The 24,139-nt window shown below is 36.9% G+C and overlaps 1 protein-coding gene across 1 annotated transcript; it reads right to left on the reverse strand.

Moving 5' to 3' along the window:
- Positions 1-6,617: 6,617 nt before the first annotated feature.
- On the reverse strand, positions 6,618-18,668 carry LOC144980653 (uncharacterized). The gene is made up of 5 exons (XM_078928332.1): positions 18,074-18,668; positions 17,575-17,661; positions 16,356-16,417; positions 15,372-15,539; positions 6,618-6,689 (listed from the first exon to the last, which is right to left on the reverse strand). The coding sequence occupies exons 1-5, from the start codon at positions 18,135-18,137 to the stop codon at positions 6,618-6,620; spliced, it is 453 nt and encodes a 150-aa protein (XP_078784458.1). The 5' UTR covers positions 18,138-18,668.
- Positions 18,669-24,139: the final 5,471 nt, after the last annotated feature.

Consider the following 24,139-nt stretch of genomic DNA (forward strand, 5'->3'; position numbering starts at 1 on the left):
GGTATGTACTCAAGCTTGCAGAGAAGTCATTTTGCGAGGGTAATCTGTCTCAGGATGGTTCATGAGTATGGAAAATTTGCTACAGATTGTCATGAAGTTGGAAGTTTCTGCCAGGGAAAAGTCAAGAGAGTTTCTCAACTTTACTGGAACCACTTCTCACCTTATACGGTCATCAGAAAATCTGTTCTATTCATTATCTGTGGTGCTGTTCAAACCAAAATTCCCCAAAAGAACAGTCAATACAGAACTGCCCAAGTGACGTCAAACAACAGTCCCTGATTGGTTGATTGGGTACGTCGCCATGGTCGCACTGATCGCGATGATTGCAGCGGTGCTCAATCGTTGGTTTAGAATCCCGGATGTGTCCTGCCATGGGCTTCGTGACATGCGCGTTAGAGAGGAACAGGGGGAGATAATTACCGATGTCAAAAGAGAATGATGGGAAAGTGATGGGGCTGCCGGTAATGACACACGGGGAAAATGGACACGGTAAAAGTTGTTGTACACTCAGGTATGGGGTAATTCTATCCTTGATGTAAGGTTGTCTTAGGAATGAATGGCAGAATGGAATATGAACGGAGTAGGTGGACTATGCTTTTATTATTGTTGGGGAAAAAGGGATGGGAGGATGGGGAAGGGGCAAACCACTCAATGAAAAATGATAATATTGTTCTTGGTCCTTTTGTTGTCTGTGAGCAAAAAGCGCACGTTATGTATTGGTAAGTGATAGACAGTCATCATCATCATCATCATCATCATCATCATCATCATCGGCAGCATTATCAACATCATCATCATCATCATAATCATCATCATAATCATCATCATCATCATCACCATCATCATCATCGTCGTCGTCGTCATCATCATCATCATTATCATTTTTATCATCGTCACTATATTGACGACATATTATTTTTTTTTCTCTTTCTCAATGTCTTTTGTTTCGGCCATAATTTTTGTACCTCACAAATTGATGAATTAAGATTACCTTCAACTTGCAAACAAGTCTCAAACCTGAAACGTCTTTGAAGATATTGAGTTTCATCTTATAGTTCATCAATATTTGGAGTAAAAGAAAATTGGACAAATTGGGGAAGAAAAGCTACATATTTTGTTAATTTCCTACATTAGTTTTCATAGGCCATCTAACACTCCGCGTTAAATCCATTTTGTATGTGTTTTTTTTTTTTAATCTCTCTCTCTCTCTCTCTCTCTCTCTCTCTCTCTCTCTCTCTCTCTCTCTCTCTCTCTCTCTCTCTCTCTCTCTCTCTCTCTCGATCTTTCTTTCTTTCTCCTCCCATTTCTTTCTCACTTCGTTGTATCTGAGCAGCTTGACAGATTTTGAGAAACGCACTTTGCTGTATCATCGGCGTCCTACCTAAATGACAACAGGCAGTAAAAACGGTCAATTTCACACATCCGAAATCACTCAATATTATTCCTTTATCGTTAATAAAGACACAAACACACACACGCGAGAGAGAGAGAGAGAGAGAGAGAGAGAGAGAGAGAGAGAGAGAGAGAGAGAGAGAAAGGGGGGGGGTGTTCCTAAAAAAAAAAAAAAAAAGAAAGAAAAGCCACTACCAACCAATCCCAATTCGAAAAAAAATATGGCCAATAAATGGTCTCACTCCAAATAATTATAATGGGTGTTACAGTTTAACAGTTGAACGGATTAAAGCCCGAGAGGCTTTCCTCATGAATCACGCCCGCTTGCTCAGTGGTAGCCGCCACTGGATCGATGGACCGGCGACATGAAGGCTGCCCTCCGCTGTGCTACAATTCCTCCTTCATGTGTGCTCTGCTGCGATTGGCTCTTACATTCAATCAAACCATTTGAGTGACACTTAAAGGGCGGCAACTACTAACCTACTGAAATGTCCTATGATGACATTACAGTTGACGTTCAAAGATGCCTGTTGATTTAGAATGGCGATGTTAGTTTTAAGGGCAATGTCCACCTTTCTTATTGTTAGAATCCTATAGATAGATTGTGCTTGGCTAAGAAGATCACAACATTGCCACCCGGACCAACACTTAAAACTATGTGTAACCTTGAACTTTTATAGTCTGATTAATACAGTTTTGTGAGAATTACTCATAAACGCGGATGGCAACAAACAATCACAAAAGCCTGGGTGACATCAACTTATTACAATGTATATTCGAGTCAAGTACGTGTACAACGTGAATGGAATGTCCGTTTCGATTGATCTCCCTCCATCTTAAAACATTTTTTAAAGAGTTTATCATTTTTAAAAGAGGTAAATACTAGCCAACCAAATAGTACATGGATTGGTACATCCTAAGATGAGGCCATATCAATAATAACAGAGCTGGGATTGAATTATCAGACGCGTATCTGTTTAATAGCTGAAAGGGATTCGGCCCCTTTCTAACTTTCACGATCCTTTCAATTGAGTGTTCAAATAGAGTATGTATTCTTCTTTTTCATTTATATTATCTATTACCACCCCCAGACAATGTTATCTATCATAATAAGTTTCAAGTTTGAGTTAGTTTCGTCTATCAGGCACGGTCATGCTGCACTATCGCCCGCTTTATTGAAGTCCGTTTTCACACGATCCTCGAGATATGCGAACGTGAAACAAACAAAATCTATAAACAGCTAGTAATAAAATTCCTTTAGAAATGATCTGACAGCATAGCAATTTGAACCATTTTTTTTTCAAGTAATCGCCAATCATTTTTTCAAAATGTCCCTGGGTGGGGTTCCCGACCTCCCATATTGGACAGGGAGGTACTTGCTGTGTCTTCTATCCCCCTGTTTCTGTTTTCAATTTGCTTTCTCTCTTTGTCGTGGAATTAGATTACTTAGTTTTATCCTGGCACTGGCCGGAATCATTGGGTGGGAGAGAAACAGTCAAATGTATAGTTAGTTTTGGGAGATGATATTTTCCCCTTGTAAATCATCTCTCTGTTATTTACTGGGATTTTTTTTTTTTGTTTTTTTTTTTTAATGATTTGTAAACATTTGAGTGCATTCCTCTTAGTGGGATCTTGTGCTGGTGTCTCGGTGAAACATTTAGGTGATCTCAAACTAAGTACTTTGACAGTGTGCTCTTGGATTCTACATATGTTTCCTATTTGAACCAATTCCCCTTTGTCTTACATTTTCTTGGGTGGTTTAATTGTAATTCTAGAACTTTTTATTAGCCTACCCTCTTCCTTTTTAATGGCGCTGATATGACCTCATTGAGTTGGAAGCACCGTAAAATCCTTAAAAACAAACAAAAACAAAACAAAATGTCTTGGGAACGAAAATTGGGTGGGGGCGAGTTGAATGAACGAAGCTGTAATTTATCTATACGTAAATACAGGCGATATTTCCATTGTATTCAATATCATATTCACATTTTTTAAAACAGTGTTACAATCACAATTAAATTATAAAAATATCTCCCTAAAACGGTTTAATAAAAGATAGATGGACACTCGCCCTGATGAATGCTGTAGGTTGATGATGAAAGCAGCAGGAGGGAAGGCAAGGAAGTCAGGAGGACAGGCCCTTACCTTAGACGTGACCATTTGTAGAGGATTAAAGACTCCTGCTAGTCTGATGGATTCATTGGGGGTTCCTCGCTGGGTTATGTGTCGACGAGGAAACATTGCAAGAGTTATCACGAAACGTTCGTTCCCGAGAAGAGTTTACCTTTTAGTTTTCATATAATATATTATATGACTGGCCGAGTGGCTGAAATAGTAGTCAACATTTCATGAGACTGGGAATAATGTACATAAGAAAAATAGATTGTTTTTTTATAATAGGTTTTCATTTTGTTTGTTTGTCCTTTTGTTTGTTTGTTTTGTTTGTTTTTTTTTTATTGTTTTGTTTTTGTTTGTTTTGTTTTTTTGTTGTTTTTTTTTTTGGGGGGGGGGTTGGTTTTTAAAAATTTTTAATGGATTTTTCTTTGGTCGTTTGTTTGTGTTTTTGTTTTGTTTTCTTTCTTTCTTTCTTTTCTTGTCTTTTTTTTTCATCATAAAAAGATCTCATTAAGAACCCATGACCATGATATTGTAAGTACTATGCTCCGTGTGCTTTTAAATGAAGAGATCATATTATTATATTGAGCGGTTGTTAATCATTAAAGTTTGTGAAGATTTAAAACTCCCAAACGTCATGTAATCGTTGACAATCCATGTCATTTTCAGCTGTACAAATTGAAAAAAGCACGTTCTGAAAAGATGCTGGGCAGTCACTGTAATGGTAATGTCTACTTATTCTAATAATATTGTCTTTGCCGCAACCTATTTATGGGCCACACAACATCTTCTGCTCTGTGTTTCTTTCAGGCCTGTGTGAAATGTACTACTATTCAACGAATGGTCTGAGTCTGCCCAGTTTATTATGGATAACGTCTTTCTAACTCAATGGTTTTTATTAATTAATTTGATTGGTCGTACATGTTATATGACCATTGTATACTGCATGATTTTCTCAAATTTAAGACTCATTCTTCAGACCAAGGTTGTCGTAGATGAGATATGAGAGTTGACTTTGTAGTAAGGGGCTGCGTCCATCCAGATCTGTCCTCAGCTTTCCTCATTAGTGTTAGGTTGTCCATCCTTGTCCATTCCTTTACGTGTATCTTTCAGAATTAAGTTTCGCTGTCGTGCTATACTCACATAAATATTATGAATATCCGTGCTTTTGATATCAAATGAAACTTTAATCAATTACCTATTCAACATTAGAATCGTTAAGCTGTGCTCCACACGCTTCTGCATTTGGTGTACCCAAAGGTCTTGGATGGTGATCAGAAGCTGTTTGTCAAAGGCCATGGTTGCATTCCCCATCGCCTCTTGAATCTGGTCCTTGTCTCCAATCGTTGACCTCGCAGCATTTCTTTCACCTTATTGGGAGACATGAAAGTTGCAATGGTGAAAAGGGTAAGTGTTCAAAAAATTGCCACGCACGACTAGCCCTCGCAACTCTTGAATTGTGAACAGGTGCATTGTCAACAAATAAATAAGGCACCCACTTTGCGAACATCTATTTCTTGCCAAGTTCGTTGGTCAATATTCTGTAAACTGTTGTGTTCATTACAAGTTCGCTTATCTCCCTACAAGTTTTTCTTGAATCTTCTTCCACAACAGCTCTCGTTCTCACAACATTATCGCCACAACTTGAGGTCTCCCAGCATTTTCCTCATCTTGTATGTCAGATCTTCCCATCTTCAACTTCTCTGACCCACCTTCTAACAGTTTGAATTGAAGGAACATTGTGCTCCAAAATTTTACAAAGATCTCCGTGTATTTCGACAACAGACTTGTTGAGAAGAGTTGAAAATTTGATGACAACCCGAGCATCGTGGCTTGGAAAGTTGCATCAATGATTTGCTCTGCCATTTTACCTTGATTACGCTTGGACAAGGAGCAAGTGGACCCCCCCCCCCCCAAACAACAACAAAGACTAGAGCATTTATATTGCGCAATACCCAAACGTGCTCAAAGCGCTTTACAAAGGGTCCCCTGGCGACAGCAACACGAAACATGTAGAACTGGACATGATGCCTGTTAGGCGATGTTACAATATTTTTGGACAGAGACAACGCTGTTAATGGCCAGGTACTCATTTTACACCTGAGTACAGTGAGAGAATGTGAGTAAAGAGTAAAGAGCCTTTTCCAAGGGTTCAACTATTTGCCGAGCGAGGCTCGAACCTTCCGGTCCGAAAGCGAGTGTCATACCACTAGACCACATAGCCTCACAACAAAGTTGCCATGTCACAGCTCTATGACACGACAACCAATATACTGGAAATTTGACATCAAGATTTCTTAGATATGACGTCATCTTGCCTCAAATTTTGGTAGTTCTAGATTGATTATTAGCGAAGTTATAGAAGAGGGAAACACACCTCGTACATTAGCACTTTGCCGTCCTCTCCATCTACCTCCCTCCGAGGTCCTTGCATAATGGCTCAGGCCATTGTCTTGTGGCGAGAAAAATGACCAAACCAAGACACTTTTCTTATTTTGATTCATGTGGTCCTGTTATACTACACAGTGTTATGAAAAGCATAGTGCATGTTGAAAACATGAATAAATGTATCATGCCTTTTTTTTCTTTCTATTTCTCTAATGCATATCGACCTGCAGTTCATATATTATTATATCCTTTTTCTTTGATGGCAATAATATCATTGCGGTATTGAGTAGATGGATTAGTTTAATTTGAATTTAACTAAAATTGTTTTGCGACAGTGTCTTTTTGTAAAAAAAAGTCAGAACACTGTCATGAATGTACGAGTGGAAAGAACTAAATCATCACATAGCAACATGTATCGCCAATTACGCAGCCAAATAACATGATTAAAAAGGGAAAAAAAACCACTAGCAGCATCGAGAAGAAGAAGAAGAAGAAGAAGAAGAAGAAGGGCAACAACAACAACAATAACAAAAATAACACCACCACCAGCAACAACATCAACAACAAGAACCAGTTTTAATCAAGGCCAATTTCCTGTCCCATTTTTTATTGCAAAAGATAATTTGTGTTTTTTAGCAGGTAATTGTATCAGATCCTGCAGTTTTGAGTGGCTCAATATTCTGTCTAATGACAGTGACAATTAACTCGAACGGTTCGTTGCCCTAAACATCGCCAAATCTTTTGTTTCCAAAGGGGGAATCTGGCCCTACGCCTGACATGGAACGAGAAGTCAACTGTGAAAGATATGAATGGGGAGAAGTTCGGTTAAATGGTGAACGGTCTTTAGGCGCATTGTTGTATCCGGATGTTCGTCCGCGTAACGGACGCGACGCGGATAACAACAAACACGGGGGGAAGCGGTTTAAGGTAAAGTGGCAAGTAATGAACTGCCATTCAAAGATATGAATCCTTGCAATCGATTTTTTTATATTTTTAAAAAGGTGGTTGGATACATGTTGCACTCGTATGACAGTGTTGCTTGCACACGTCGCAATGATATCTCTCTCTCTCTCTCTCTCTCTCTCTCTCTCTCTCTCTCTCTCTCTTCCCCTCTCCCTCTCTCTCTCTGTCTATCTATCTATCTATCTATCTATCTATCTATCTATCTATCTCTCTGTCTCTCTCTCTATCTCTCTCTATCTCTCTCTGTCTCTCCCTATCTCTCTCTTTCTCTCTCTCCCTATATATTTATATATATCCATCTCTCTTACTCTTCCAATTTTGTTCTCAGACGTACACAAGAATACTTACAAAATACATATATCGATTTTTCCTTGATCTTGGTAAACTACTTAATATCATTAATATATATAAATGTGCATATATATATATATATATATATATATATATATATATATATATAAGTATCAATCCACTATTAAGGTGACCACTGTGAAATGCACCAATTGGAGGACCAAGCATATGTCTTGTTCAAATTGATTAAACTGTTCAATCTTTGTTCAAATGAGTATAGTTTGATTCCCTACAATGATTTATGAACACAATTCTGATGCTTGATGATCACAATGGTATATAGAAAATTACTCGGTCCCCCTAATGTTTTACTAAGTGTTTCTGTAGCTTTAAGGAGACATTTGGTAAAAACATGTTTTTAGGGAGACCACATTAAAAAACCCTTTTAGGGAGCCCAGTATATGTTTATATATGTGTATACCTAAGAGTGCATTTTCAAGTGAGCTACCACCAAATTGTCTAAAATAAAGTAAGTCCTTAAGATTAAGAGCTTCATGGCCATAGTGTCGAAGCTTATCCCAGTCCCAGTGTGCGTAGAGTGAAGTGGCCGAGCAACGCATTTACTAACTCCTGGGAAGGTCCATCCCTCAGAAGGGGCGCTCAGGGAAATAACCTGGGACTCAAACACGGCAAAAAATATTCCCAGTTGCTCCGTGCGCCATTGTTTTTGCAGTCCCCGACCCCTTTAGAAACCTGACGACCCAGGTTAAGATCAGAGATAGAAGGGACCAGGCAGAGGAGTTTATTTGTTGTTGTTGTATACCACTGAATGGACTTGGTTTGTTTTGTTTTTAAGGGTTTTACGGCGCTTGCAACACATTAAGGTCATATCAGCGCCAGTAAAAAGGAAGAAAATGGGATAGTAAAAAGTTCTGGAACTACAATTAGAGCACCCAAGAAAAAGTAAGGCAAAGGGGATTTGTTTCAAATAGGAAACAGTAGATTCCAAGAGCCCACTATCAAAGTACTTAGTTTGAGATCACCTAAACGTCTCATTCAGACACAAGCACAGGTCCCAACAAAGAGGGATACACTCAAATGTTTACAAAGCATAAATAATATGTAAACAAAACAATAAAGAGCATAACAGACAGATGATTTACAAGGGAAAAATATAATCTCCCAAAACTCGAACTATACATTTGACTGTTTCCCTCCCAGCCAGGTCCTGGACAAAACCAAGTAATCCCATCCCGAGACAAAGACAGAAAACAAGTTGGAAAACAGACATAGGGGGATAGAAGACGCAACGAGTACGTCCCTGCCCATTATGGGAAGTCGGGAACCCCACCCAGTGAATGGAGTTGGATGGATAGGACAGCAGATCTGATGGACACAATGAACGGCTTCAATCAACATCTCATTCACTTTAACTTGCACAATGCTTGCTTTGGTTTCGTGGTAGACAGTTCGTCTGACGCCCGAGTTGCCAGGGTTCGAATCTATATTTGTGGCGATGCAGAGTCATTGTAAAAGTCTCATTTACAGTCTCACTTGTGTTAATTGGAGTACGTTACTGAATTGTAACAACGTTGTTCTGTTCGTGTCCATATAAATGTACTACCAGCTGCACGTTGAGCTCATTGTGGGTTTTATGATACATCAAGCTCGTGTAAAATTACATTTACATTTGACCGAAAAATGATACATAACGATAGAAGTCTACAAATCATATTGCAGGTTTATTTCAGTTCCAAAAGCCATCACAAACATTCATCCACTGTATCACATAAGTCTTTGGTCACCAAATAAAAGCATGAAGTTTGCTATGTGTACAGTGCAACATAAAAGGATAGAAACAGTTTTACTGATAAAACCCTCAAATGATAACAAACCAATATGTTGTTGCTGGTAAGTTGCTTAATTGCATTTGTTAAAAAGCATAAACTGTGAAGCAAAAGTGTTGAAAATCGTTTGAATAAAGTTTAATGCAAAAAAAATAATTCTTAAGCACTTTATGCCGTTCTAAGCTGTCGTTGCTGCATTTTTTTCATTATTAATTATTATTATTCTGATTAAGGATGAGGGGATAAAGAAAGAATGAAATTAAATGCACAGAGGTGTCATTTCTTGACAGTCGCCTCTAAAGATTGCAACTCTTAAAATTATCATAAAAAGAATAGTGAAATTTTACATTAGGTATCTAGAAAATGCTGAACATAAAGCTACATTGGCCAATTAAGTTAGGGTTAGTAGAAAGACTTTTTATTCTGCCATATCTGATTCTTTCAGATAGTTCTACATAGCTGCCAACTTTTCAAAAATAAAATAAGGAACGCTCATTTGGCCCGGGATGAGGGACGATGTGTGCCGAAGCCCCCCCCCCCTTCATCGAATCGCAACATATAAAAGTCAGCCTTTTTAATTACTATTACTAACACTAACAAGTTTGAGATGACAGAGGCTAGTCCAAATGTTGCTCAATTATCGGGTTTAGTACCAGCACATTTGAATCGTTAAAATGACACTTTCCACAATGATTGTTGTTTTGTTTTTAAGGGTTTTACGGCGCTTGCAACACATTTAGGTTATATCAGCGCCAGTAAAAAGGAAGAAAATTGGATAGTAAAAAGTTCTAGAATTACAGTTGAAGCATCCAAGAGAAAGTAAGACATAGGGGAACTGGGAACAAATAGGGATCAGATGTAGATTCCAAGAGCGTATCACCAATGTACTTAGTTTGAGATCACCTATAAGTCTTATCCGGACACAAGAACAAAATCCAACAAAGAGGAACACACTCAAATGCTTACATTATACATTAAAAAATAACAAATATAGTAATAATACATAACAGAGAGATGATTTACAAGGAAAAAAATATCATCTCCCAAAACAATAAATATGCATTTGACTGCTTCCCTCCCAGCTAGGACTCCGGCGAGGGCCAGGAAAAAAACAAGTAATCTCATTCCAAGACAAAGACTGAAAGCATGTTGGAAAACAGATATAAGGGGATAGAAGACACAGTGTGTACCTCCCTGCCCGCTATGGGAGCTTTCCACAATGAGATCAAAATTCAGAACGGACAATATAAAGAAAGAATTCAACTGCCTCAACTTTGATAAGGACCAATACACAAGAAGCACAATTGTAAAATAAATGAAATAACTTAAGATGGTTAGAAATGCATAACTACCAACCTGGTACATCACTTGAGAGGGCGTTTTGGGGTAAAAATTAGGTGAGTTCAGATAAAAAGTAGACGATTGCATATATGTTTTCTTTCATGCAACATAATGGTCTGTAAGTAGTATACTATAATAGTAGTTATAGTAAAATGCACCTCTAAATATTAGAGAATTCCTACTTCTTTACTTTGACAAGATAAACACACCTAAAAATGGAGTATACTTATTTTTCTTGAACCTAAACCGTTACAAAAGCTTGCTTGAAAAAAAAAAAATTAAAATCAGATGAAGATGTTTTTAAAGGGATTAAATTTATATATTTCATAAATTAATAAAGGGAAATAATCATTGTCATCTTTAATCAATATAAGCAATTGATTTTCTTATTGAATACCTTCCAATCAAAAAGGTGGATTTAATTTTATTCTTAATTAAAATAATATTTGTAACAAATAGTGAAAGTATCAATACTGTCTTAGAATATTCAAAGTATATCGAGGCTAACATCCATATCCTATGCAAATCTCCAATACATTATGAAAGGTTTGAGTAAAATACAGGCGTCATATAAACGAATGGAACTTTTTTAATTGTTGAAAATCATTTATGATAGAGGCATAATTCAAATTAAAGAGCTACACAAATGGAGATTATGCTCTCACTGGACACCAATAATAATGATAATAATAATAACAACAATAGTAGTAGTAGTAATAGTAATAATAATGGATCAATAATAATAATGCATTAGGCTCACATGGCTTTTTTACCACAAATTAGTCAAAAATTACAAAATACGGATTTTGAACTAAAAATAAGCACTTACTGACTCAGGAAGTCAAATACGGAACAAATCCGTTTTTAACAGAACGGTTGACAGCTATGGTTCTACAAAGCATTTGTCTCTCAAGCTGAGCAAATGAATGTTCATATAATATAAAAAAGGATATTGCAATGATGAACAGATTGTACTATATAAAGATAAAACGTTTTTGTAAACCCCAAAATATGTCAATAACACTATACAATACAATGAATGTAATACAAATCAAATTCATGATTGTCATTACACCGATTGAAACGCTCTTTCCCTTCTATATTTATTTCTTTCATTAAAAATCTTTGTCTTCACCAAACTAATTAGTGTACCTTCAGGGATTCCTTTTTGTGAAAATACCCTGTGGTGTTTTAAGAACAGAATAATTTCAGACTTTCTAGGTAATGATCCCCTTGAACCATGTGCTGAAACATCTTCGACAAAGTTTTTAAAATATGACTTGACTCTATCTGTATCCTCATCTGACCATGACATGTATCTCCGATTTTTGCTTGAATTCCTCTTGGGTTCAGTTTGTTTTGAAGAACACGTAAGCTGATTTGGCACTCCTGCTTCACCATCAAATATTTCTTCTTGATTTGCAGCTGTTACTATGGATGTTCCAAAATTTGCATTTGAGTCTCTATTCACTACAAAGTCATTTGTTTCAATGTTACAATTTCCTTCCCCAGTGACCGATGCTGAGTTATCAATTTGACCCAAAAAATGACCAACTTCTGTTATTTCTCGTATTGCAAGTGGACACTGATAAATGTTTTGATTGATTGATTCACTGTGTCCCATATGTCGATAGAAGACATCTCTCTCGTGTTGTGGGACATCAAGTAAGGCAAATAATGTCGAAGCTCGGTGCCTGAATTTATCAGCTATTAACAACTGGGGTTTCTCTAAATCCTTTACTAAGGAAGTGACATATTTGATGGCAATGTAACCACTTACATGATCTTTGGATATTCCTGTATTTGGAAAAAGAAATGGGTTGTCTGAAATATCAACAGCTTTACGCTCCTGTGCAAGTTTCCTTAAAGGCTGAATTGTGTCATTGGGTATCAACACAGGGACCAACATCTTGCTTCCCTTTCCAGACTGATAGGCCAGCTTATACTTCTCAAGTAACGCTTTTTCCAGAGGATCAGTGACATGTTGTACAAGCTGGGGATCAACCCATACACCTGAATCTGCATCATTCCAGTCTTTTAACAACATCCTTGCGGGTTCTCCGCCTCTCCTCGCATTAAACATTGTAAGCCTAGCTACGATGACATTGCGAAGCCTAACAAACATATGTGAATCAAATAATTGATAATCATCCTCACAAATACGGACCATCTCTTCAGTAATAAATTGCCGTAGCTTCTTTATATCATTCTCTAATGGCATCTCTTTGGGTTTTCTCAAATTTGTTCTCTTTGCTTCACATTGAACTCTGGCTGTAAAAAAAATACTATCCCAATTATAATCCAGGACAGCTTTGAACAAATCTATCTCTGCGGATTCTTCCATTTTGTTTTGCATTATATATTCCCCTTTTAAGAAATTAATTAACTTTTTCAATATAAATCCAATTGAAAGCTTCAAGCCTGCTTTCAATGTCCCATCCTCTTTCAAAGTCATTTCAGAAATGGTTTGCGATATTTCATTAAAGTTACAACGCTTCACCACGTCCTCTCCAGAGAAAGAAGGTTGATTTGTTCTCTTCCTAGTTTTTAAAATCAAATTTCCTAAGATGCGTAAATCACTCATTATAACTTTTCTCTCCTTCTTTGAACTTTTACTCCACAATTTTGTTCCTAACAATACTATAGCTTTGTCTGATCGACACAAATTTCCCACTTCATCATTCCGAAATTTGTCAAGAATATTCTCCTTTATTTCTTTACTTGCATTGGGAGCCACGGGATAAAATTTTACAACCCCAGTACACAGAGCATGCTCAGTACTACATTTCTTTTTGTGTTCATAAACCCTTCGTCCAGAGTAAAACCCCTTACAGCCAGCACACATAACAACTTCATGTGACCCTTGTGCTCTCTCACGCATAACTATTGAATTGTTTCTAGTGTTTGAATAAAAAATGCCCTTTTTCTTGAGATTCTCCATTGTTCTATCCCTTTCCTTTACAGGCTGTTTCATGGCCTCTGTAACTTCTGTCTCATCTTTGTGTTTCCTCATCAAATGCCTTGAGAGTTTTGTTTGCAACTGTCCACAGTATGGACAGGGTCTCCTTGGCTTTTTGTATTTCTCTGGAAAAAAAAAGAAGAAAATAAAGCACATCATGCTATGAACTATGAAAATAAATCAATAGACAGATCGTATGCACATCAGCTACATGACAGCGATAGAGAGGAATAGCATTCCAAATATTTAAGGCCTGGACAAGTAACTGTCATAATTCCTTCTTGTTATATACTTTTCTACCATCTATTCCTTTGGAAGAGGTATGTTAGATTTGTGGAGACCTCTGCCACATAACAAATCCAGTGAAAAGACGCCATATTTTTGTTTGAAATAGAAATAAATAGATCAATCCACCCACTTCACTGGGTTCAGGGTTCCCTCTTCATTATAATCAAAATATGAACATAAATCGGAATAGTAACACATTGAAGTCTCATCTGAATACATAGATTGTCCTTTGTTGTTTCAGCGAAAAATCAGACAGAATGTCAAAAGAATTTTAGGTTTTTCCCCAACCACCCCTTGGAGGGATCAGTATCAGCGGAATGGTAAGCGTCATGTTTTTTACGTTGAGCAACAAAATTTACTCCAAATGCTTCACTCGACCCAGGCGGAAAAGCAATCAAGAATAGACCCAAGTCCTATCCAAAGACTAACATTTCATTTAAGTTTATTGTAGGCCCTTGGCCAATCGACAAAATTCAATTCACATAAATTATTTACAACAATCAGAAATTAATTATATCAATAATAGTAATAGAATGCAATGAAGGCAATATCATAATAATAATAATAATAATAATAATAATAATAATAATAATAATAAATAATAATAATAATAATAAATAACAGTAGCGGCAATAAGTAACAATTAATATAGTAACAAAAGTAATAATAGACTATAGTTCATAGTCATAACAATGACTTTCTTTGTCATTGAGGGAGTGAGAAAACATCACCGGCTGGCAGAACAAACAGCCGACATCAATCAAACGTCCTCCAGACCGGTTGAGCATCGGCTTCATTAATTCCTTAAAGACTTCCCCCCAACTGCCTGAACGATGCTGATGCCCAGACAACTTAATCCTGATTTATATTTTGTGGGAATGAAATATGACATGTATATGCCGGAAATATTTCAATAACAAACACACTGTTCAGATAGAAAATATTTGAGTCTTGCCTTTGTTAATTGACACAGGTAAGTTAGGAAAATAAATGCTAGTAAAAACGATCAGCAAGTTCGTGAACACTGCTTCTCAACTCGAACATATGTTTTCATCAAATCTACACACATCATGTTGTGAGCTGAATTTTAATGATCTCAGTTGTCATTGAAAGGACACCCAAGAATTTTAGAATAAAGAAAAATATTGAACCTGGAAGTCAAAAGGGTTTGTAGCACAGCAGACATTATCAAAGTATAATTTTAGTACCGACAAATTAAAAAGAAAATGTGCTTTTCTTTAAATGCTCCCAATCATCATATACTGTTTAGGTTGCAAGATTAATAAAAATGTTATCTACTCTGATTCTCGTTAAGTTTCCAGCTGGTCTGTGAAAAAAAGCCTTAAGCATCATAGAAATACAAAGAAACAGTTTTAATATATAGATGGGTTGTAACAAAAAAACCATTTTAACACTTACAATACAAGCAATTTAAGTCTATTACAGACAAAAAAAACCCCAATAAAATAAACATGAACATTTTTATGGCTGGTTTCACTGATATCACTCACACATTGGGGTTTCAGATTCTAAGATGTCCACCCTATCAAATTTGGATTTGTGCTTGTTATGTAAATGGTAGCGTATTTTGCGACGCAGCACTGCCAAAACAGAAAAAAATGCAATAACACAAATGCAGCACCATGGAGGGGGTGGAAGTTTTCTTTTAAAAGGAATGGGTAAATTAAAATTGATCCCACAAATATCAAAGGAGAAGAATGACAAAAAAATGACTCACCATTGCACGTAACACGTTGGTTTGCAAGTGTATAGCATTCGGGTTGAACCTGGGTCCCAGACTGGCAACGAGGTTCAGTCTGTGATAGTTGTGGATGAGGCTCTGACTGAGTTGGGGAATGAGCACTAGGTTCCAGAGACAATGATGTACTCAGCATTGGGTACCTCACAGAGTACGTAGAGGAATCAGACTCGGAGTCAGCAACAAAATCGGGACCCTGTATATTTTGTGGAAAAGATGACAGATCAATCAATTTATTCATGTTGACAATAAACATGAAGAGCCATTGTTTAATAATCCAACTAAACAATTAGCTGGTTAATAATGCAAGTATAATAAAAAAGAGTTGAGAAAGGCAGACATATTGTCTAAGTATTTAATATGTTCAACTGTGCTTGGATAAATATAGATACACCAACCAGGGTTTCAGTAAACCGTTTTTAACCAACTCTTTAAATCCTACACCAGGACCAACAACTACAAAACAATTTTTTATATCACTACGATTCTGGACATATAAACGGTTGTCATTGCAACAATATGAACTTCCTAACCTTGCAACTGCAATATAGTTAACAAAAAAAGTTGATAAACATTACGATGCAAGAGAATTTGGACAAAATGCGAGATCAAAAGTATAATCCCAACAGAAGCTATTTTAATTTTTCCTGGAAACGCATCATTTTTACATTTTGTCAAATAAAAAACAAACGACTTCAAATGTGAATGGCTCATCAATGAATATCACTTCAAAATATAACGAGGAAGGTTTAAAATAGTGTTATTGTTGGCGAAGTCCACTGCAAAGAAAAATTTTTAACAACAAAAAACTAGGAGATCTCACTGGTGTAAAACAGTGTTGTCCTTGTCCTGAAATATTGTATTGCGCCTAACAGACTGCAGGTCTCATCTTTTGTGGCAAATGTGTTTTGTCCACCACAAAATATGGTGATGTGAAGCATTTTGAGCATGGTGCCAACTGTGGATAAACGCTATACAAATGTTATGATTTTATTTTAATGTACATACTTACCACAAATGAATCATGTGATATGGAACTTTGTTCTGCATCACTTTCAGGCTCTGAGTTGGAGTCTATATAGAAAATAAAAACAACAAAAAAAAGCTGAAGACTATCATGTGCAAGTTTTTCTCTAAACTCTTAAACAAAAAATCATGCCATCTTATGCTGTAAAAGGATTTTTTAAAAATTATTTACCTTATGACTATTGTCCTTTGGAAAAAAAAGAAAATTAAGTCCGAAACCTTCTGGCTATTTTCTTTTAAATTTCAAGAACGTCAGAGTTGGCAAGGGAGGACGGAAATATAATTCCAGAAACCAATCTGTCTATAATCATATCCATATGATAGTTTTTCGTTCAAGATTCAGGTACAGTCCACTTAGGATAATCGCAATACCTTGGGATCATCGAAAATGTTGGGATTAACCGAAATTCAGTTTCCTGTCCACTATTTCAACATTTTACACATTTATTGTCAACTCAAACCAGTAAATAAATTTCTTAGTCAACCACATATAGAGCAATTTGATTGAAACAAAAACCATATGGCAGCCCCGTGTAGATTTGTCAACCAAAAGCAGCTATGAAGCAAGCCGATATCTTATTCAGATTGGAAGAAGTTTCAATCTTTTTTCTCAACAATTCAACATTTGTCAGAGTTAAAGAGATTAGCCTTAATGAGAGACAATAAGCTCTCACCAAACTCATTGGTCACAATGCACAGTTGTTAATCCTAAAACAAAGGATATCGCTCAGTCTCTCTTTATAACTGTCATTTATAACCTGTTGTCAAGATTATGACCAGCCCCACCCCTCTTCTATTTAATGGCCACCGATGACGTCACAAACCCATACTGCAGAGCCCCGCCCTCTTTCGACTCTAACAGAGTGGTGACACACTACTGTAGCATTAAATCCTGCTCACTCTCGATTCTTCAACCTGTCACGATTTCATCCATGATGAAATTTAATCATGATATACTGTTTGATTTCTTGAATTTACCACTTTTTAAAAAACCGAAGTTTGTTGCAATTAACCAGTGACTTTTATATAGAATTATTTCCATTGCTTAGGAAATATTGTGATTAACCGAAAGTTGCGATTAAATGAGTTGCAATTATCCGGAGTGGACTGTAATAGTATTACACATCATGACTCAAAAAAAAAAAAAAAAAGCAAACTATGTGTACCTCAATGTTATTCATTTCCTCATCAAATTACATTCTTACCATTAACATCATAGATCACATCAAAAGGGTTGTCTGGATTGACAGCAAGACATTTTTCAGGATTTTTAAAGCTCAAATCTCTCTGATCTGAAGTTACAAAAGAAATAGCATATTCTCAACATTAAACTATGATTTTGTGATGGCTGTGATATGGCATACTGTATGCATAAAGCAAGATGCAAAGACAGGTTTAAGTTTAAATTATTTTATATTCTTTTCAAAAATCCATTCTAGTTTTGCCAAAATAAAATAAACACGAGAAGTGTTGAGTTGGATAGCGCTAAAACTAAAAGTAGTAGTGGTAGTAGTAGTAGTATTAGTAGTAAACGACAGATCTTACTCACTAGTGTGAATCTACAGTCTACAGAAGTTCCCGAATTATCTGACTCCACTTCCAAATGACTGACTGACAAGTGACAATCATCAATCGGTGTGTGATGTCTACCCTATTGAAAATCTTAAATCAACTGTGATGTAATAAGAATGGCCAATAACTTACCATTATAATTATCTCGGTGTCTCTTCAATGATGCCTCCAGCATCAATTTACCCCACGATGCCATAGACGTCTAGTTTGGAACTCAGCAAGTGACGAAAAAATACTTGCGGCTATAGAGAGGACGTCCGTCGGCCACTCTCTTTGTAAGTCAGTAGTCAGTGGTTATCAGATATCCTTGGTTCTTGAAAAATATAGAAACACAGCGGTTCATTTAAAAAGACTCTTTTGTAGATCAAGTTATAATGTTAGGTATTGCACTTTAAAATCTCTTCAGACATAGAACGAGTCAACTTGACGTCTAGAACAAATCATTTCGAAGATCGATATGGCAACAGCAACGCCTGGAATGGAGGATTTAAATGCGGCATCTGACGATTCTACTGCTATGACAGAAGATGCTCCATTTCACGACGTCGAGATGGCTTCAACTGGCATCAGGCATCAACATGCTACTCAATAATGGGTTTGATGAAGCGTTTGACTAAGAACTAAAGGCCGAGCTGATAACTGATAACCACCTACTACCGACTTGCAGAGTGAGTGAGTGCCGAGTGCCTCTTTATGCGCGAAATTGACTAAACATACGTTTCACGAAAAAAAGAGTTACTATGTTTGCTTGTCTCTTGTCACCAAGATAAGAATCCGGACCAAGATTCGATAAATCTGTTTCTAAAAATAGATTATAATTCGTATATCTTGTTCATTCCTCAGTTCATCAACTTTCACACAATTTTATATTAGGTTTTCATTACTATAAAAATCCATATAATGCTCTAGAATTTTAGAGAAAATTTCGGAAAGATATATTGCCTCACTATTGAAATATATCGATGAAAACACTGGTACCCCTATTGTACTTTTTTCAGGCGGTCACCTTATTGACCAACGTGAAAATTTAGGCATAACTCTTCTTACTGTGGTGTTTAACAAATAACTTCAATACTATGATTTACAATTATATATCCTTGACGGTTGGGTTGACAACCTTAAACTAAAAATAGAAAAGTGAATGTGCTAGAGGTCAAATCAATAGGGGGACCGGATTTTGGTCTCCCTATTGGTAAAGTACTGTAAAATGAACTAATAGGGGTACCAAAAGTCTCCCTATCCGGTATTAATACATATATATATATATATATATATATATATATATATATATAGAGAGAGAGAGAGAGAGAGAGAGAGAGAGAGTGTGTGTACAGATAAACAGATAGACGGATAGACAGATAAAATAATAGAGGAGAAGAATATTGATCGGCTTTAAAAAACAGATTGTTTAGTGTTGTTATCATTTAAAAGACGCTTTTTATTTATCTTTTTAAATCTAAAAAGTACAATTAAGAGATAAGGTGAGTTGTGGATGGACAATGAAAGAGACTGAAAGAGAAAGAGTTCAAGAATCAACAAATATCTTTCTTGCAAAATACTCAGTGCTTCATCTCTTTTACTAGATAAAGTAAAATCTATATTCGTTCAACACCCCCCCCCCGCCCCCACTTCCTCCCCCGCCCCCCCCCCCCCTCGCCTTTTTCCGTTTTTATAATTGGTGAGGCTAAATTTTAAATTTGCAATAACGAGCGCTTAATTGTCTTTTTCTCAAATTACGTCAATCGGAAAATGTAAAATCAAAAGATGAAAAAGTGAGACGTCACCCTCTCTCTATTATTATCGACAGCAGGTGAAAGTCACGGTGCAAAAAAAAAAAAGTCAGAGAATACTTGATGTCGATGCTCCGTTGTATCAGACTTTTTTATCGTCGTAATTATTATCAATGTTTTTTTGGTGGTTTTTTTTTTTTTTTTTTTTTGTACTCTGCGGATTGAAGCACACGCAAACACGACGTTCGCCAAATGACAAGGCTAGGATTTCTGCGCATGCCGGAAGTTAGCGATCACGTGACCGCATGTGAGTTCTCGCGAAATGAGAAAAGAGCGAGACTTGACCCGTGGAGAGTCTCGTCCATGTTAGCGGAAGTGAGTGAATCGGAAAATTGGCCCAGAATTAAGAAACGGATTTCAATCTAGAGATCCAAAAATGTTACAGGCGCGATTAATTTGCATTGCGATTACCAAAATAGAAAAAAAAAAAAAAGGAAAGAAAATAAGATAGGTGATTTGCCATAGTTTATTTCTATTTTTCGAAATTCCCTTCCCCCCACACATACACACACACACACACACACACACACACTCACACACATATACACAATCACACATTCTTTTCATGATATTACCGATTATCAACGGTCTTTTTAATTTCATTAATGGCAATTATTGTCTCCCGAATTATGTAATAATCGATTACAACTAAATTTGTTTTTTATATAGCTACATTGTCTATTTGAATGTATGAAATGTAGTGAATAATCAACTGAATATAAAGGTGGGGGGGGGGGGGAATTACAGGAAGGAAGAGGGAGGGTGACGGGGGAACTGGTGTTGTCAGTTGGCATTTGAGAAAAAAAATTAAAAATTGGCCGTAATTACTTGTTTGGATTGTGACATAATTAAACCATGATTTGGTGTATTGATGGAGCAATTCTCCAAGATAATAATAATAATAATAATAATAATAATAATAATAATAATAATAATAATAATAATAATAATAATAATAATAATAATAATTGTAATAATAATAATAATAATGATAATGATAATAATAATAATAATAATAATAATAATAATAATAATAATAATAATAATAATAATAATAATAATGATAATAATAATAATAATAATAATAATAAGAAGAAGAAGAAGAAGAAGAAGAAGAAGAAGAAGAAGAAGAAGAAGAAGAAGAAGAAGAAGAAGAAGAAGAAGAAGAAGAAGAAGAAGAGAGAAGAAGAAGAAGAAGAGAAGAAGAAGAAGAAGAAAAAGAAGAAGTAGAAGAAGAAGAAGAAGAAGAAGAAGAAGAAGAAGAAGAAGAAGAAGAAGAAGAAGAAGAAGAAGAAGAAGAAGAAGAAGAAGAAGAATAGAGCGCATGGAATCATCAACAATGAGGCTCTTGGCGCTTTAAATTACATCAACATAAACCAGTACATGACATCAAAAAAGAAATGTTTTCAAGGATTTCTTGGAAACAGACAATGATTTGGATATATGCGAAAAAGAAAAAAAAAAAAGGAAAATGAAGAGTGGGTGAGAAAAATGGAAGTGTTTATCTCATGAACCAGTGTAGAACAAACTTTTATATTTCCTAGATGAATTATAATTCTCGTACGCACATATATACACTGAGTTTATTTATCACGTTGGAAGTCATTATCACATCCACACAGCTAAACCATTGGAGGGGGGGGGGGGGGCGGGGAGAGGGCATTGCACTATGTGCGGCAATGTGGTCTAGTGGTATCACACTCGCTTTTGGATCGGAAAGTCCTGGGTTCGGAGCATAGTTGAGTCCCTGGAAAAGACTCTTTACTCACATTCTCTCAACGTACTTGGTGTAAAATGAGTACCTGGCCGTTAACAGCGTTGTCATTGTCCGAAAAATGTAATATCGCCTAACAGGCGTCATGTCGCCTCCTACATGGTAAATGTTGCTGAGCGAGGCGCGAACCGTAGCCATCGTTATGTTATAGATAGTATGCAGATGACGTCACTCAGGCCTTTGTTATTGTTTTTGCCATCCGCGTTTGTGAGTTGTTCTCACTAAACTGTATTAACCAGACTATAAAAGAGTTTGTGTGTTGGTCCGTTATACTTCCGGATGGCAATGTTGTGAACTCCTTGGCCAAGCGCATACTATCTATAGCCTGATACTGAAATCCAAAAGGACTGGCAGTTTGACGTCATTATTTGGTATTTGCACCGATTAGTGAGTTGTCGTTAGCAGTGCTCATGGAAACAAGTCATTTCATGGGTTGAACTATTGAATACAACTCACGATTTGTTTTCTTTTGTGGCAAAAGACTGGCATTTTGACGTCATTTTTTGGTCAGTATCAGGCCATAACTTTACGAAGGCCACGCTCGAACCCAGGACCTTCCGATCTGAAAGCGAGTGTCATACCACTGGACCACATAGGACGCACAACTATGACTCCTGCTAACGCGAGACTCGGCTTGTATTTTTTTTTTTAATGGATTATCATCAAGGAGAAGGCAACTGAACTATTCTCGCTTATTCTGTCCTTTAGTTGTTACCTTTCTACCTATCAAAGAAAGAAAACTACAACACGCAAGAAGCCTGGTGCGAGCAATGGAAAAGGAATAAACCAACAGGAGGGGAACTAATTGAAGATCCCTGTAAAAGTCTCCCAGGTCTACAGGATCAACAAGAAAATACTGGGTAGCTGCAAATAGACTACGGTCAAAACATACAAGAACAGCTGCCAACATGCACAAATGGGGGCTCCAAGAATCACCAACTTGCCCAAAGTGCAACCAAGCACCACAAGATGCAAACCACCTCGTACTAGATTGCCCAGAGACAAAACTTGAAGGGGGATTTGGAACCATCAACAAATGTGATGATGACTTCAGGACCTGGATTGATACCTTGAACATAGAAGTGTAGCCGAACGATACTACTACTACCGGTAGATTTTTGACAAATCAAAACATGGAATTTCTGACAAACCTTCACACGTTTATACCGCCTGATGAGTGACTAGTTATCACACGATTTTCTCGATCATGCTATAAACTTTTGGAATTACACATCGTTCTCTGTGTTGGTTATAGATAGTGTGCGCTTGGCTAAGAAGCTCATAACATTGCCATCCGGAAGTATAACGGACCAAAATACAAAACTGTGTGTATCCATGAACGTTTATAGTCAGGTTAATACAGTTCAGTGAGCATTACTCATAAACGCGGAGGGCAAAAAACAATAACAAAGACCTGAGTGACGTCATCTTCGAACTATCTATAGATAGTATGCAGATGACGTCACTCAGGCCTTTGTTATTGTTTTTGCCATCCGCGTTTGTGAGTTGTTCTCACTAAACTGTATTAACCAGACTATAAAAGTTCATGGTTACACAGAGTTTGTGTGTTTGTCCGTTATACTTCCGGATGGCAATGTTGTGAACTCCTTAGCCAAGCGCATTCTATCTATATTGATCAAGCGATGGAACAGTAGGTATTACCATCGATAGTAAAGTCTGTGTAGTTTGCTATATCAACCAATTACTGCTATTGTTTACAGTATGACGACTGTCCGAGAGGTGTGATTATCTCAATGTCTATAGAGTAGACAACTCACGTCTTAGTTGTCAATCAAGTGGAGTGTACTGTCTTTGTTAGTAAAAGAAAAATGTAGTCCTTTATAACCATTAGGCCCATGGAGTCGGAATTATATCCCGGTTTTTATAGCGAATACATGTTACTGTTTGGATACTTTGAAGTACTTAACGACAGATCTAACAGACCCAACTACCCAATCACTGCTCGATGGAGAGGGGGGGGGGTGAAGAAGAAGAAGAAGAAGAAGAAGAAGAAGAAGAAGAAGAAGAAGAAGAAGAAGAAGAAGAAGAAGAAGAAGAATGAGTAGGAGAAGGAGGAGGAGGAGGAGGAGGAGGAGGAGGAGGAAGAGGAGGAGGAGGAGGAGGAGGAGGGAGAAAAATAATAACTTTATAAATTTATCATTGCCAGTTACTTACTACTTTCGTGACTAATAATAAGATTGTTTTTGCTTTGTTTTTTAACTCTTTCTACGTCAACCCAGTTACCTGTGATTGCAACTGAGACCATAATCTATACCTGAAGAAGAAAAAAATTTAAGACCACGAGAACTATAAAATCAGCCCTAAACAAAATGAAACAAAACCCTTTTGTCCATCCACCAACTGTAACTGACAGTCATCTGGACTGTCCAACTGGTCATCATGAAATATCATTCTCTCAAGATGACCATTCATCGTTACTCCGGACAGACAAGGGGGACAATCGCCATAAGTCACACAGCAGGGGAGGCAATTTCACATCTCACAGTGTTCAAACATCGAAAGCCGACTCGGATTACCGTTCTTTGCTCGGCTCTTTCCAAGTGATTTCACGGGTTTCACGCCTACTTGCTTGTTTACTGAAATTACGCCTTGATGGGTTACGACGCCGTTTCG

This window comes from Berghia stephanieae, chromosome 10 (assembly GCF_034508935.2).
Source record: "Berghia stephanieae isolate SIO BIC M18660-M18661 chromosome 10, UCSD_Bste_1.3, whole genome shotgun sequence".
In the NCBI taxonomy this organism is placed as follows: domain Eukaryota; kingdom Metazoa; phylum Mollusca; class Gastropoda; order Nudibranchia; family Aeolidiidae; genus Berghia; species Berghia stephanieae.

Excerpts from the sequence above, each read along its gene's own strand:
- LOC144980653 (XM_078928332.1), bottom strand. The coding sequence starts at position 18,137 with ATGGCATCGTGGGGTAAATTGATGCTGGAGGCATCATTGAAGAGACAC. Across the intron at positions 17,662-18,073 it reads ACACCGAGATAATTATAATG|ATCAGAGAGATTTGAGCTTT; the intron begins GTAAGTTATTGG and ends TTGTAACTTCAG. Across the intron at positions 16,418-17,574 it reads TGTGATCTATGATGTTAATG|ACTCCAACTCAGAGCCTGAA; the intron begins GTAAGAATGTAA and ends TTTTCTATATAG.